Genomic DNA, 16,555 nt, shown 5'->3' with positions numbered 1-16,555 from the left:
TGTTTTTAAAATTTTGCCCTGTCTTTTTTTTAGAAGCAACTGATTCGAATAAGTGTTCAATACCAATAGATCCTCAACAGGTTCCGTTTCAAGAAAAAAATGAGCTAAAGAGTCTTTTTCCAGTCGAAAGCAATAGCTGCTGTGAATATTGCCCGAGATTTGTGAAGAACGATCTATGAGTTGTCTGTCATTGAGAAGCACTTAATAATCTCACTTCGTGTTAAAGCCATCACAAGACATTGTTCCTACATGCCATTGTGGCGCGACCAATCACTAACGTGTTAGCTTCTATAGATGTCTATTGAAGAACGCAATGTTCGTCGTAGAATTGAATCTGAATCTGTACGTTATGAAATCATGAAAGTCGTTGAAAGTATGAGAGCAATTATTTACTTCATCTGATAAACAGGATGTCCCTGATATCATTATCCAGAACACGCCCACTCCAGGCCAGGCTGCAGTGACTGAGAGAAATGAATCCTTCCAAATCATTATAAAAATCCAGTAGTAGTTGAGAATGAGGCCGATACTTTGCTTACTAGACAAGGTATGCAGTTCTTTATGATTCTTTTTTGCAAAGAAAAAATTCGGATCATGACTCTGATGAGAATCCTATTAAGTAGCTGAAGGCAATGATGATGTCGAAACTGCCGCTGCACTCACTGCTACAGTTCCTGATGATACCTTCGAGTTTGTTCGACCTGTGGAGCACCGGGTCATCTGCGTTCAACTCATCGCGACTGTCCTTTCAACCGTAATAACTTTGCATCTGAACACGGTCTCAGTATCAATAGCCTGCACTGTTCCTTTTGTTCCAGAGAATATTTTTGGTCCAAACATCAGCTATGCTCCTGAGACTCTTTCCGTCGTCATATTCTACCACGCATGGATACCACATGCTCCTTTTGCCATGCTCGAATGTGGATTGATGACGAGTGAAGTCATCCTCAGTGTCCAATCCTCGCTTTGGCCTATGCTGCTCCCATGGACGGATCCGCCTTCCCACTCCACGTGCTCCTCCTGCTCCTCTTCTTGCGCTCTTGACCAACCACAATCCATCAGATGATGTGAGTGTGGACTTCCATACAAATATCAGAGCGTACAACAATATGTTTGCGTTTGCGTCTATTCGTGCAAACTTTGATCCTGCTTTGGCAAATAACACCCGTCCCAACATTTCGCATCAACGGCACGATGTACCATTGTCTGGGATCGTTAAAGCAGGAGAACAAGCTCAAGCCAACTTTTCCCAAATTTACTTTGCGGATACACAGGAGCAACTGGCAAGAAGAGAATCTCTGTTCACTGGCTTGAACCAAGAGACAGTTCAGATGCTCCAGACTGTTATGGAGGAGAATAATTCTTTCACCCGTACTTTGATGTCTGCTGCTGAGCAACATAGAGATCGGCCAATAGGTACTGTTAGTGTCGTTATACGTAGTGCATATGAGTTGGGACGACGTTATGATCAGCAAACGTATCCAGAGGTTGTAGCAATGGTTATAGAAACCATGGTTGACGGTGTAGCAGCACCACACAATATAGTCATCCATGATCGTACTGAGGGTCTTCGCCAAATCAGTTCCCTCCATCCATCCTACATGCCCCTCCACTACGTCCTTATGTTTCCTTTGGTGACGACGGATGGTATCTTGGCTTAAGATCCATGGCTACAGATAATGGCACAGCTTCTGTTACTTTGCTGGATTTCTGTGCATATATGCTGATGATATGTGATGGCGAAGAACAGACATTCCACCACCACTTTGGTCGCTTATTCCAACAATTTGTCGTCGATAATTATGCACGCATTGAAAGTTCTCGGTTGCTTTTCATAACGACTCACCAGGATGACTTGCGTTCTGAGCTGTACAGCGGTCTGGATGACAGTGTCGATCCACGTCAGGTTGGCCGTTCGATCATATTACCATCCTCTTTCACTGGCGGCCCACGTTATATGAAACAAATGCTGCAAGACAGATTAGCAATTATTCGACAACGAGGAAATCCGACGTTATTCATTACCTTTACATGCAACCCTAATTGGCCTGAAATTACAGCTGAACTTTCTCCTGGACAAAAAGCATATGATCGTCCTGACATTATTTGCTCCCGTGTTTTCTATATGAAACTTGACGAGTTGCTGCAGCACATCAAAAGCTCATCTTGCTTTGGAAGAGTAGAGGGCTACATGGCTACCGTCGAATTTCAGAAACGAGGACTTCCCTATATACACATTTTGGTCATTTTGAACGAGCAAGACCGCCCACGAAATCCAACGGAGTATGACAGATTTGTTTCTGCTGAGTTGCCGGATCCCGTGACCCAGCCGCCACTCTATCGTACTGTAACTTCGTGCATGATACACAGTCCATGTGGAGAGGAGAACAGAGGTGCAGTATGTATGAATGATGGTCGTTGCTCCCAAGGGTATCCCAAGTCATGGAATGAAGAGACTCGCATGAATCTTAATGGGTATCCATTGTATCGGAGAAGAAGAAACAATCGTCACCATATCTTTGCCTGCAGTCGATTTCATGCTGATAACCGCCATATTGTGCCATATAATCCATACCTCAGCCACAAGTACGACGCTCATATTAACGTGGAAATATGTACCTCTGCTCGCGCCATCAAGTATCTATGCAAATACATCACGAAAGGATCGGATAGAGCATAGTTAGAGACTGTCTGTACATCAGCTGCTGCAGCTGATGGAACTGAGGTCATTAATGAGGTTGTGCAATACCAAAATGCACGTTATATTGGACCATGCGAGGCAGTTTGGAGAACCTTCGAGTACAGAGTGCATATGCACCATCCCACTGTTTCTCGATTGGATTTGCATTTGCCGGATGAGCAGTTAGTGACATTTCGAGGCGATATGACACCACAGGAGCTCGAGGCTGCATCAGGGACAAAACTTCTTTTGCCTTCTTCTGTCTCAACGACCCACATTTCCTAGAAGATTATGATCCCACTGCAAGTCAATACTTATACACACAGATACCTTGCCACTATACGTGGGACACCCGCCGCCATCGATGGAGACCTCGCACCAATCCTCCTGTGCAAAACGTCGTATCTCGCATATTTGCTGCTCCTTTGACAAATATGCCTCTTTACGCTCTTCGTCTCCTCCTTCTCTGTATCCCTGGACCAAGCAGCTTTGAGCAGCTACGGACATATAATGGCACTGTACATTCTAGTTTCCAAGAAGCTGCTCTCGCTCGCGGTCTTCTAGAATCCGATCGGGAATGGGATAGCTGTCTAGTAGAAGCATCTGCTACAGCTCCATCAGCAGCTGTGATCCGTGCACTCTTCGTATACATCCTTACAAGTTGTTCTCCTGCTGATCCACTTTCCTTATGGAATACTCACCACGAGAGAATGGCTGACGATTACTTTTTCGAGTTTCGCAGAACGCATTCTTTAGCTAACGAGGATGAACTTCTGCCAGATCAGTATGAACAGATATATCAGCGCACCCTTAGCGATATTGAACTACGACTGCAAGTAACAGGCCACCATCTCGCGGAATTTCCTTCTATGCCACAAACCTTTGTCACCGAGTTGGATCGTCTGCCACCCTTAGAAGCGCTAGAAATAGTCGAACGCCGTGAGTACAGCACAGAAGAGCAGCGTCGATTGCTACTATCTTTGGTCCCTACTTTGAACGAAGGTCAACGCCACGCCTTCGATACCATCTCTGCTGCCATAGACACGCCTAACAACGACTACCAATCACGAGTTTTTTTTGTAAACGGCCCTGGAGGTACTGGCAAGTCGCAGCTTTTCAAGACCCTTTTGAGTCACGTGCGCTCTCAAGTCCAGATTGCATTACCAGTCGCCTCATCTGGCATTGCTGCAATTTTGTTTCTGGGAGGCCGAACTGCTTACAGTCGCTTCAAAATTCCTTTGAATGCTGATGAAACAACCAGCTGCAATTTGCGTCTTGGTGGACCGCACGCCCATCTCATCGAGAGAGCTTCTCTCATTATTTGGGATGAGGCTGTTATGTGCAGCAAACATAATTTCGAGGCAGTCGATAGATCCCTCAAAGATATCATAGGTGCCGTCGATTCACGTTTACAGCATGTCCCTTTCGGTGGAAAAGCTGTCGTTCTTGGTGGTGACTTTCGTCAAGTGCTTCCTGTCATGAAAAAAGGAACCCAATCAGAAATTGTTGCAGAATGCGTGAGCTCAGCTTCTTTTTGGTCTGATGTCGAAGTGCTGCATTTGACAGAAAACATGTGCGTGCGAAATTACAATTCAGGTGCTGCAACGTTTGCCGATACCCTTCTGGCAATTGGCGATGGACGATCGCCTTATGCCAGCAATTTTGAAATTCCGAGGAAATGGTGCATTGACACAAGCAATACCATGGCATTGATTGATACTATTTACCCTACTATCCGAAATCCCGATCCACAACCGCACGAATTCGCCAGCTGAGCCATTTTGGCTGCAAAAAACGTAAATGTCGATGCCATCAATGACGCTGCCTTCTCTGTTTTTCCTGGTGACGCCCGCGAATACAGCTCCAATGATCGAATCATTGACGCTGATGATCCAGGAGCAGCAGCAGCAAATTATCCCATCGAATTTTTACAAAGTTTGGCAGCCAGTGGAGTTCCTCCTCACCTGCTGCAACTCAAGGTTGGCATGCCAGTGGTATTGTTACGCAATCTCAATCCAGATGCAGGATTATGCAACGGTACCAAGCTGTTCGTAACGCGACTTTTGGATTGGTGTATTGCAGTAAAAAGGATCGACGAAGGCCATGAAGGGGAGGAGCATTATCTCCCGCGGATCAATATATGCACAACTGAGGGTGACTTCCCATTCATACTCTGTTGAAGACAGTTTCCCATTCGTCCAGCTTTTGCCATGACTATCCACAAGGCGCAGGGGCAAGCACTCACTCATGTAGGTGTCTTTCTTCAAGAAAGTGTCTTTGCTTATGGTCAGTTGTATGTTGCTCTTTCGCGCGCAACCAACCCAAATACTCTATGCATTGCAGTCGATATGTCAGCATCAGTAAACAGCACTAATCTATCTATAGAAAATATCGTTTACACTGAAGTACTACACACCCAGAGGTTTTTTGTGCAGATTTGGTTATAAACAATGAAGGATTCAAAAAATCGCCTTTTTTGGTTGAGTATCTAACAAGGTGGGGGGAGTGGGGGTTATGCTTTTTGGGGGATCGAGAGAAAGCTTCAACAATCGTTTTAATAGGCGTAAACAAACAAGCAAGCAAGAGGGCGTTCAGATTATTCAGTTCAGAATAAAACTTTTTTTTATTTGTAAAAACGACATTTGAAAAAAGTACACAGTAGAAAGAGAAATGGAACTACGGACGCGACTGCTACTACTACTACTACTACTACTACTACTATTATTGTCATACTTCTAGCTAGGATACAGGTCACGACGAAGGTAGATATTCTGAGGGAGGGGATGAGTATGCTTACCTCACTTATCAGACAATATAAGACGGCAAGTATTTGCTATTGCTCTGTATAGTATAAACAGTTGATTAGAAAAGGCATCCTAGGATTAATACACATATCAACTTCGTCCATTACCTTATCATGGGATTAATGTAAAAGAGCTGCCTGCTCTCTCTCGTCCTCCCATGAAACTACACAAGAAGTAAAAAGGTAACAATTGAGTAAGATTGACTTAAGTGAAAGGGCACAAAATGAGGACAAGACCCCCTTTTAGTAGTTTGAGACGTTGAAACTTACCATATTTTAGCCGAAGAAAATGTGAAAGAGAGAAAAAACGTGAGAATCACGGAAAAAGTCATTTATATACCCCCTTATTCATCACCGTCACAACTTTAATACACAATTAAGCTGTACCAAGTGTCGTTTTCTTTCTTTTTACATCAAACCAAAATGTCCACTTCTACTTTCCGTCTTAACGAACCTGAAAATAACATCCATAGCTGTCAATACCGCGACAAGGTTTATGCAACTAACTCAAACCTTCACCGACATATTCGTGAAAAGCATACACAGCAAGTACCGTAGAGGATATAAAACTGAGTTTCATATAGTACTAATGCATATCATTTGTTAATAGTCAAAACTTCCCTGCTGAGTCGATGTACGAATCGCGTGAAACCGAGGATAGCGATCTTGGAGACGAAGGAGATGACTTTGATGATACTTCGGTTATCGATCAAGGACTTCTTCTACCTTGAAGTTGATGACAGTCACGAGGCTGATGAAGGGGAAGTTAGCGACTTCAACCAGCAGTAGGGTGCCTACCATAGATGGGACTCCAACCCATTCTATCCGTTTAAAAACGAAATGGAGATGCAAGCCCTGTTGTTTTTCAAAGGCTCTCAGGACAGATTCTCCAACAGAATTTCAAAGAAGATTTTGCAGCTCTTGAGAAAATTTATCGAATTATCTCACAAGGAGCGAGATTTGATTCAACCAAGACCGGAGGGCTTCGACCCGATTAAAAATGTACCAAAGGATGACAGAATTTGCAAGAGCCATGATCCCGGCAGAAAAATTCCCAAGCTCGAAGTTCACAGTTGCCAAATCAACAAAGGAGAGAGCCAGGAGCCTGCCGATCTATTCATGATCAAACCTTCCAGGTAGTGTCTTAGCAGTACATTTACACTTTTCACAAAAAGTGCATGTCATATAAAAAATACTAACACCATTCACTTGGGGCTTATCGTCTAGCCACTTGGGTATGGTCATATCAAACCCAGTTAAGGTCAAACTCCTCAAGCATTTTCTTCCTGACTTTACGGCAACAAACGCTATACCTTGAATCAAGGTCGAAAATGGAAGGATAACTATCATTTCCAGGCACCAATGGTTCCAAAGGAGTTATTCAACACTGAGGCGGATTATTGGGTTGGCGATGTTGTTTATTGCCGTTCTACTCGCCAATATCAAATCATCGACACGTTCTTTACTATGGAGCAAAGCGTTTTTGCTACATGCTACCCTGTAACGCTAGACGACAACAACAGATTGCTTCTTCTCGCGTATTACAAAGTGAACATACCTTTGTCCAACATGACAATGCCGTATATGTCGATCCAAGACTGGAGGGAAGATACGATATCTGCTCGTGCAACTGACCGCCTCTGGCCAAATTGAATAGTTACCGAGAAATTGCCTCTCTGATATCCATTTGAGCATGATACAAAAAGCTCTCGGATACCGTAATCAGTTCCGACCAATCTTCAAACCAGAAGACATTTGAAGGTTCGGGTTGTCCCACTTTCCTTGTTTTCCGATGATACCAGTGGCAATTGATCCAAGAAGTGGAATTGCTACGATACTTGGACGATGAACGTCGCTGCATTTGATTTAATGGACAGTAATAAGTACGAGACCACTACTTTTTATGTACCAGCAATCACTCTATAAATGCGAGGGAGATGACTGGGCCACTTGTTGAAGATCTTTGCCAGCTAGAACGAGGCCAAGTTATGTACGACGCCATTCTTGGTGAAGACATCTTTGTAATTGCACCTGTACTTTTCTTTTGTGGTGACAATGTGCGACAAGCCGAGCTGGCGTTGAACAAAGGGTCGATGGCAAAGCACACTTGTCGATACTGTTATTGGCAAGCGGATCCCTCCAAGCCCATCGATGCTACTGGTCAGCCTGTCGCGTTGCGATACAGTGCTGGAACTCACTTAGCACAGGAACGAACTTGGATCGACTTCCGCGACTTTGTGAGAGGAGCTGAAGAGCGAAACAGTAGAGTACATCTACCAAACCGTGGCCGAGTCGTTCGACTTAACGGAGGCACAAACAGTATGACGCCCTCCTCTACAGCGGACTGGAGTAACCTCAGCTTTAAGCTAACTGGAGCAGAGGTACTACTGAACTTGAATGCCGTGGACCTCTCAAAAGATTTGCCAGTCGAGATTCTGCATACCATTTTGCTCGGAATGACAAAATACTGTCTCAAGATTTTGATGCAGTACTTCATCCAAACCAAAGAAACGGATAGTCTGACTCTACTTTTTCGCAACTACAACTCTCCCGCCTTGCACCGAAACTTGACCTCTTCGTTGAAAATGTACTGATCGTTTCTTGGCGGTGACTTCAAAATTCTTGTCCAGCTTCTGCCCTCACTGTTACAAAGAGCAAGAAACAACAACCCTCAACTGTTCACGGACCACGATTCGTTTTCTGCAATGTTTGAATGTTTCAATAAGCTTGCCGCACTATCGTCGCTTGTCTACATGCAAAAGATTGACAATTTCGATCAGTACAAGTTGGAATTAGATACGACTGTAGCAGAAACAATGACTGCAATGGATAATCTCCAGCATACAACAACGCCGATCGCTGAAAGCAGAAGAACTCCAGCTACTCGAACAACCGCTATACAGAGAATGAACTTTTCTTCTCTGTGCAACAGATTGAAATCACATCTTCTTATTCATCTGTCGCAAGATGCGGATCGATTTGGTGGAGCCGTTCATACTGAAGCAGAGAGGTGTGAACAACACCATAAATTTATGCGTGAGCTTCTATGCCACACCAATAGGCAGAACGGTGGACGAGACATGGCCAGAAAATTTGCAGAAGAATATATGCTACGTCATATATGTAAAGGTGGTCGTTTCGTGGATTGTTTTTCAGGAGTTTGGGAAACCTGCCGTCCAGGTGTTATCGCTTCGTATGATCCTGCATTGGTACAAAGTGGGCTCGTTCTGGCAGACAATACAAACAGCAGTAAGAAGCTTAAGGTTGGCCTAGCTGCCTTGTTCTATAACCGCCATACATCTTCCAAGACGAGTGGATTGACCCTAGGTGTCATCACGGCGAAACAAGGCGACGAGTTCTATGTTCAGGCCTACGATTTTGTTCTGGCTGCTGGTGAAGCTGCGTCAATGCAAAGTCGAAGCATTTTTGATTGCTGCGTTCAAGACATCGCAAGCAATTTTATCGTCGTGCGGTTACCTCGCGATGATTTTGTCCTTAATAGCACTGACGAATATCTTGTTGTCGAAGTTTTCGACATGTCGCAAAGTCTAATAATGAGAGCGCTACAGAGAGACTCGTTGAGCATCAATAAGTCGAAGTTTGGGACTCACTGGTGGCTCAAAAACACGACGTACAACTTTGAAAAAATCGTTTACTAAACCCATTCCTTCAATCTTTTCATTACATCACTTCTCTTCTTAATACGTTATCTATGTCTTATTCCTATACCCTTTGTTGATTATTCTTCTATGCATCTTAACGAACCTCTTTTATATTCTTTCTATATGATTTTTCTATGCGTTTTATGGCCACCTTTTATATTCTTTCTGTATGATTCTTATGTCCGTTTTTTATGCCCCTCCAAATCATATTTTTTTCTTTCGCTTCTTTTCTTATATGCCAGTTTTTATTATTATATTTTATGCCTCTTCAGTAAAGTGTTGTTACAACTACAAACTGATTATTTTTCTGTGATTGCGTAATTACATTTTCATTACAATGACATTGTAAAACTGGCGGCTTAATTAGCAGAAACCAATTGTGATTGGACAGATCGTGTGCGTGGTGGGTGCTCACCTCCAGGAGGGGGGTGTTGAATATGCGAGAGAGTTGGGGGCCAGACCTGAAAACGGATGGTAAGGGTGCACAAAACACCTTTTTGTACAAGAAATGCAAACAAAGACGCACCAAAAAAGTCTCCCAGGTTGATTTGGGGGAGGCTGCTCACCTCCTTTGAAAACGGGCCGAAATTGTATCCAATAAAATCATGGTTTCTTAAAGTTTATCAATATTTATATACAAAAAAGGATTTGTTTCCTCTGGGTGTGTACTACATCCACTAAGTCCACAAACAACAACAACAGAACCCATCCAATCAGCCACAGCTGCTGCCACAACCATCACATCACCAACTACTACTACTACTACTCTACTACTACATCCACTACTACTCCTGCTTAGATTCGTTTTTCCTTTCTAATATTTTTTCCTTTTTCTCCATCTCTTTGCCGTAGATTTCCTTTTTACATAACATACAACACAAAATTTCTTTTCACGTCTTTTACTCTGCCATGATGCCATAAGAGATAAGTATTCACGTGGCGCAGATCTTCTTTTTTAGTATTTGTAAGTCACTAACGAGTAACTCGCTCAAGCACCACAATGCCTTTACCGGAACACACCATCTCTCATCTTCACCTCCAGACACATCAACAATGCATGCCTATTTCTCTATATTGGCGACGCCCCATGCTGGATCGGATTCCCACAATATGGCATAACATTGACCTGTGCACGCCATATCATGTAATATGTCACATTCTGTTTCAGCACGAAGTTAAAATGTTACGAATAAGAAGCGATGGTGGACGTTTAAAGGTACATGAAGAATAGGAAAAAATGTTGACCGTTGGGTGGATAGTTCCTGGACTGCAGATGTCCCGTTTTTCTCAAAAAATAATCTTTAAAATGATAGATGGTATAATAGGGTTTAGTGTTAACAGTGAGCGCAGCAAACAAGTTTCGTGTTAGAGGTAGGCGAAGCAGTAAGTAGGCTCGCGAAGCGAGCTTTGGTTAGGGTTTAGAAGGGGGTGTGGGGGGAACCCCCAGGAAACATCCAATCCATTGAATGACCCGGAGCGCAGCGAAGGGGCTCATTCAGCCGAGCGAAGCGAGGCAGGTAGATGTTGATCTACTTTTAAAAGAGAAGTGGTCCTTACGAAGTTACCCTTTTTTGGTAATTCGGATGGCTAAGCCCCGACATTTTTTTAACTGCCCTGAAAGCTTTTTTGTCTTTACACTGATTCCCTACTTCAACTTCGGTCTTTTTCTTACAGAATGAATTCGCAACAAGTATGCCGTTAGATTAGCTGGAGCTGCGTTGTACCTTATGTACCTTACAATATCTAAAAGAAAAACTTGTGTTTGAAGAAAAGTAAATAAATATTAAATATGTGTATTCTCGGCTTAACAGTAAAACCAACCCGAAATTCGCACCTGTGTTTGCGGTGCAACCACCCATTCAACTCGACGCCATCGTGATTGTCCTTTGAATGAGCGTAATATGCGCCGTAGACTTGACAATGTATGCTTCTTTTCATCTGTATTGGGAAATCAGCGAAATGCTTAGACGTGCGAAGCACTTTAGGACGTGTTTAGGTTTAGAGGTTGGGGGTTTTGGGGGGAACGTCCCACAAAGTCGTTTAGATTACTACATTTTTTGTGTGTTATGATTTCCTTACTCTGACCAATTTTACGTGTAGGATCCATTCATGTTTGAGCAACCTGACACTCAAGATGAGCAGCGTCGACCCTGCCCCTACTATGGATCAACCACGCACCAACGGTCTTTGCATCACGATTGCCTGCCAATCCGAACAATAGATTGGAAAGTGCTGAAGCGACTGGTATGTGTTAGAACGCTGTGTTTGACTAAGGTGTCTTAGTGTATGCAAGGTGTATACTTATGCATGAATTCTAGATTCTTGGTCCGATGATGCACCATTAGTAGAACCTGTTCGCACATGCTCAAGCTGTGGGGCACCTGGCCATTCTCGACGAACTTCTGAAGAATGTCCTTTCAATGAAACAAACGTTCAATCTGAGCATGGAGCATAGTATAAAGTTGCGTGCACTATTCCTTTCGTCGCTGAAAGTGTGTTCAGTCCCAACATTTGTTTTACACCAAGAGACAATTTCCATCGACACGTTCTTGCTCGCATGAATGCTGTTTGTATGTTTTGTCAGGCACATATGTGGATTGAGGAACGAATCACAAGTTCTTCAGTCTCGAACCCATGTTTCAGTATTTGCTGCACACACGGCAAAATACAGTTACCCATCCCTCGCCATCCGCCACAAGAAATCATTGACCTTTTGACCAATGGAAATGATACTAGCGAAAATTTCTTCACCAATATTCATGCGTACAACAATATGTTTGCATTTGCGTCCATTCGAGCAAACTACGATCACAATCTGGCTAATAGTTCAAATGGTGTTTCCACGTTTCGCATCAATGGCACAATGTACCATTGCATAGGGGCATTGCGTTCAGTACAGCAACAACCAGCCAATTTCGCTCAGATATATTTTGCTGATACGCAAGAGCAACTGGCACGAAGACAGACATTATTTACTGGACTCGATAATGGCATGATAGCTTTGCTCCAGCGCGCCATGGAGAGATGGAACCCATATGTGCAAACACTCATGAATGCTGCTGAATCATATCGTGACACACCTTTTGGAACACTACAGGTTGTCATCCGTTCTGCACGTGAAATGGGTAGACGCTACGACCAGCAGAGTTATCTAGAGGTCGCTGCTATGATTGTCGAAGATACAGTGGATGGCGCAACATCACCTCACGACATTGTCATCCGTGATCGTCAGTTAGGTTTACAGACCATCAGTTCACTCCATGCATCCTATATGCCCCTCCACTACGTGCTTATATTTCCTTTTGGTGATGATGGTTGGTTTGCTAGAATGCAGTGTGAAAGTACTGACCGCCAGACCACTACCGTTACGTTGCTCGAATTCTGTTCGTATATGCTCATGATCCGTGATGGAGAACGAGTGAGTTACCAGCACTATTTCCGTCGTCTTTTCCAACAATTGGTTGTTGACAATTATGCGCGCATTGAGTATTCTCGCCTCCAGTGTATCACCAACAATCAGAATGATTTACGTGCTGAGGTTTACAATAGTATCGGTGACGATGTAAATCCATGTCAGATTAGTCGAGCCATTATTTTACCATCATCTTTTACTAGAGGCCCATAGTACATGAAGCAGATGCTTCAGGATGGACTTGCAATCATTCGACAAAGAGGCAATCCAACCCTTTTCATTACGTTCACCTACAATCCACAGTAGCCAGAAATTCAAGCTGAGCTCCTTCCAGGTCAGTAGGCATTTGGTCGTCCTAACATCTGTTCGAGAGTCTTCCATATGAAGATCACTGAGATGTTATTGCACATCAAAGAAACCAGTTGCTTTGGCTGCATCGAGGGGTATGTTGCAACCATTGAGTTTCAAAAACGTGGCTTACCACACGTGCACATCCTACTCATCCTACACCATGAAGACCGTCCCCGCAATCCTTCTGACTACGACTGTTTCGTCTACGCCGAGTTGCGAGATCCTAACACCCAATCTGGCTTTTTTCCACTAAGATTTGCTCTAATCTTTTTTCCACAGAATTTACCTTCATTCTTTCCTTGTTTGAACTTATGAGTACAGAAGTTATTACTCATACTTAAGTATAGAAAATAATCATTTAAGAATAAGTCTTTTATTTTTTTATTTTTTTTTTAGAGATTTTTTCAATTATATTTTCTTTAATAAAATGATCAAATTCTATATACATAAAGGATTCTATTTCCTTATATATATTTATATGTAATTGTATATGATTGATTGGGAGAAATTCATTTAGGCAAACCATTTTTAGAGCACTTTTTATATTATAAAGAAAATTCAATTTTGTTTTTAAAAATAAATTAATTTAATATGCACAATTTAAAACTCCAGATTTGAAAAAATAACATAAATAGATGAAATTTTATAATAAATTTGTAAATATCAGACTATAAGATGTTCCACCAAGTAACAATATCATCTATCATCATCATCCGAATAATCAACCCTAATACCAATCTTTCCATTTATTCGCATTATTAAATTCTATAGTAAAAGATATATAAACACCATTGTCTTTGAATAATAAAACATCAGTTAAATATCTTGTTTTCATCCTATATCTTGTTCCTTATATCTTCTCTCATCATCTGCTCTCCTACCTCCTGGTTTCCTTCTTGTCTTGTCCTATTCTTGCTGAAAGTACCTAGCACATTCTCGTCTGGTCTTTCTGTCCTTATCTTATCTTGTTCCTGTCTGCACCTTACACCAACCTACCGATAAGTGGCATTGTCATTCAAAGTTTTCAAAGGGAAAAAATCAGTGGAGTCATCTTAGCATCCATTTATTACTGAGTTACTAAATTGTTCCCTCTAGAGTATGACACAAGCTACTTCTTTAAAATCAGACAGTTGTTCTGTATTTAGAAGGCATTTCAACAAAATCATTTTGTCAAAGCCCTAAAACTCTCTATTGTTTGTTGTCTGGTAAAATTGTTGTGTAGCCAAAACAGAATAATCAAAGGCTGGTGCTGTTGTTCTATAAAATGATATCACAAAGAATAGAGACAACCCACCAAGAATAACCACTGAGATAGAAGTACACCGAAATGACCACGAAGAGGGATAGGACTACAAAGGTAACTAAAAAGAAATAGAAGAACTGACAGATAATATTTTATTCAATAAAGATGACCCATATTTATACTGTTTTCTAAAACTAAAAATATACAAATGATGCTGCGGATATTATGATAAAGATTATAGTGAAAAGCTACGGATATAATCGTGGTAATGACAAAGGTGATGATGTTGATGATTGATGTTACGCAGCAAGGAAGTACAAGAGTAAGTAGCTGCACATTACGTCAGGGTGTCGTAGCCGGAATTGATCGGTCTTACCTTTTCCCTTTTTGTCTCACCTTACCATCATTCGAACACGTAGTCCATTGTCGTTAATGCACGTTTGGCAAAACACATAGTTCTTCATCCTTTGAACACATATCCATTCATCAACAGCACGACCATTGCACAGCATGGAATACAGTGGCAAATCAGTTTCTTTTATTGATAACAAGGAGTCAAAATACTGGCTATCCTCCTCTAGTGTACGCTGCAGCACCTGTGCATCTTGTTCACGATCTTCGGACAGATCAATCAGTTCGCCCTCAGGGACAACTTCGGGCCTGGTTCAGATAACATTAAGGGATGGAAACGAGCGCAAGGGGACTCCCTTTAATCCCGACGCGCTTGGCCTTTTCCCTGGCCTAGAGAACGACCCTGTTGCTGACGGTTGCGACGAGGAGACAGACAATTGCGAGCAATGTGGCCCCAGCCACCACAATTGTAACAGTCCTTGTCAGTATCATTGTTACGGCGGTATCCCAGTTGTCGCCAGTTGCCACCACCACTACGGGGACCTTGCTATGCCTCAGGGAACCTTGTACGCAGAGCATCCAGATCCATGGGTGCCACACTAGAGGAGCGGAGGTACTCAGGAACAAGCTGGGGTTGCTGAGTATATTGGTGTTGCCGCATTTGGGGTTGTGCTACCAGAAATCCGTGGGCTTCTTACAGCACGGCCTGGCTTGTTTGCTGTGCACCTTCAACAGCCAGCGCAAGTTTCATGGCTTCATCAGTCGAAGATGGAAAACGCGTCAACACCTACATACGGATAGTTGGGTGGAGACCATGTTGGAAACGGTCAAGTGCCTCTTCGTCGGACATAGATGGCACTGACGACCATGCTACTTAGAATTGCGAGACATAAAGTGCCACTGTCCCTGTTTGTGCTACCGCTGCCAATCAGTCTCGAGCCAGTTGAGGAGCGTTAGGTGGATTAAAAGTCGCCAGCAGCTGTTTTCTGAATTCACGCCATTCGTCAATCGTCACCCGTGCCTCTTGTTGCCGCCACCATGTTTCGGCTTTGCCACGCAACAATGTTACCGCATAGCTGACCCATTCGTGTTCATCCAGCTTGGCCATCGTCAAGTATCGTTCCACAGCCGAAACCTAGTTCAAGGCAGCATCCAAACTTCGGTCACTATGGTATGTGTCGGGTTCACATATGCGAGTGCGGAAAATAGGAGCCAAGTTGTCTTTCTCCAACAAGTTATGCATTGCTTGCAGCAAGATGGTTTGTTGTTCTTGGTTCATTTTAAGTTGCGGCGTTTCAAAGGTAAGTTCTTGTTGTGTGGTAGGTTCTTCTAAATCCAACAATGGTTCTTGACTTGTTCGAAATTCTTGGAAACAGGGGGCGTTCTTGTATTTATACCAGTGTATGGAATACAACGATTTTACGATCGTGCATTTGCCTTTGTTTCTGTCTCTCAATTCTCGTACTCACTCGAACCTTTTCAATTTCTTTGTCTCTTACGTCTATGGTCAAGTTTCTCATCTCGAAGTTCTGTCTTTTATCCATTACAACGGTTTGACTACCGACGACCTTTGCATACTTAACCTTCTGTCTTTGTTTGAAGATCACAAAACTCTCACTTTAGCTTTATACGATCAGAAATTACAACGACTTGCTGCTATGGCTCAAAACATACCAAACATTCCTGAAGAAGACGTCAACTACACTTACGACTCCGCTTGTTCGTCTGCCACTGTTGTCCAGGCTCCGAACATTGTAGGTGGCATCGATGTTGGTGCGGCTTCTAACTACCGCGGTACCTTGAGTGGAAATGTTGTTGAGGCTAGGGCGACTGATGTTGAGTTGTCTCGTGCCAACCGTGCACTTACTAGGTATTTCCAAAGACAGCATGATTTGACTGAGGCTGACTTCAGAGAGTTGTTTGTCAACATCATCGTTTATTACGCCCACAACAGTACTTCTGACAACTCGACCTATTCAACCACCTTCTGCTACTAATTGTCGAAGTCTTTTTGGTGGATCAATACCGTAGCCAATAGAAGAGAGATAACAAA

The 16,555-nt window shown here is 42.9% G+C and overlaps 2 protein-coding genes across 2 annotated transcripts; both read left to right on the top strand.

Moving 5' to 3' along the window:
• Positions 1 to 5,906: 5,906 nt before the first annotated feature.
• Positions 5,907 to 6,214, top strand: BDB00DRAFT_874452 (uncharacterized protein; the record flags this gene model as incomplete). Its single annotated transcript, XM_053127225.1, has 2 exons — positions 5,907 to 6,037; positions 6,094 to 6,214. The coding sequence occupies 2 exons, from the start codon at positions 5,907 to 5,909 to the stop codon at positions 6,212 to 6,214; spliced, it is 252 nt and encodes an 83-aa protein (XP_052977649.1).
• A 1,206-nt stretch (positions 6,215 to 7,420) lies between these two features.
• On the top strand, positions 7,421 to 9,380 carry BDB00DRAFT_930543 (uncharacterized protein; the record flags this gene model as incomplete). The annotated part of the gene is made up of 2 exons (XM_053129005.1): positions 7,421 to 8,070; positions 8,137 to 9,380. The coding sequence occupies 2 exons, from the start codon at positions 7,421 to 7,423 to the stop codon at positions 9,140 to 9,142; spliced, it is 1,656 nt and encodes a 551-aa protein (XP_052977648.1). The 3' UTR covers positions 9,143 to 9,380.
• Positions 9,381 to 16,555: the final 7,175 nt, after the last annotated feature.

Source organism: Zychaea mexicana, assembly GCF_025766255.1.
Source record: "Zychaea mexicana strain RSA 1403 chromosome Unknown BDB00scaffold_59, whole genome shotgun sequence".
Lineage (NCBI taxonomy): Eukaryota > Fungi > Mucoromycota > Mucoromycetes > Mucorales > Lichtheimiaceae > Zychaea > Zychaea mexicana.
Note: the sequence above shows the minus strand (reverse complement) of the source record. Positions and strands in the feature narration are given on the sequence as shown.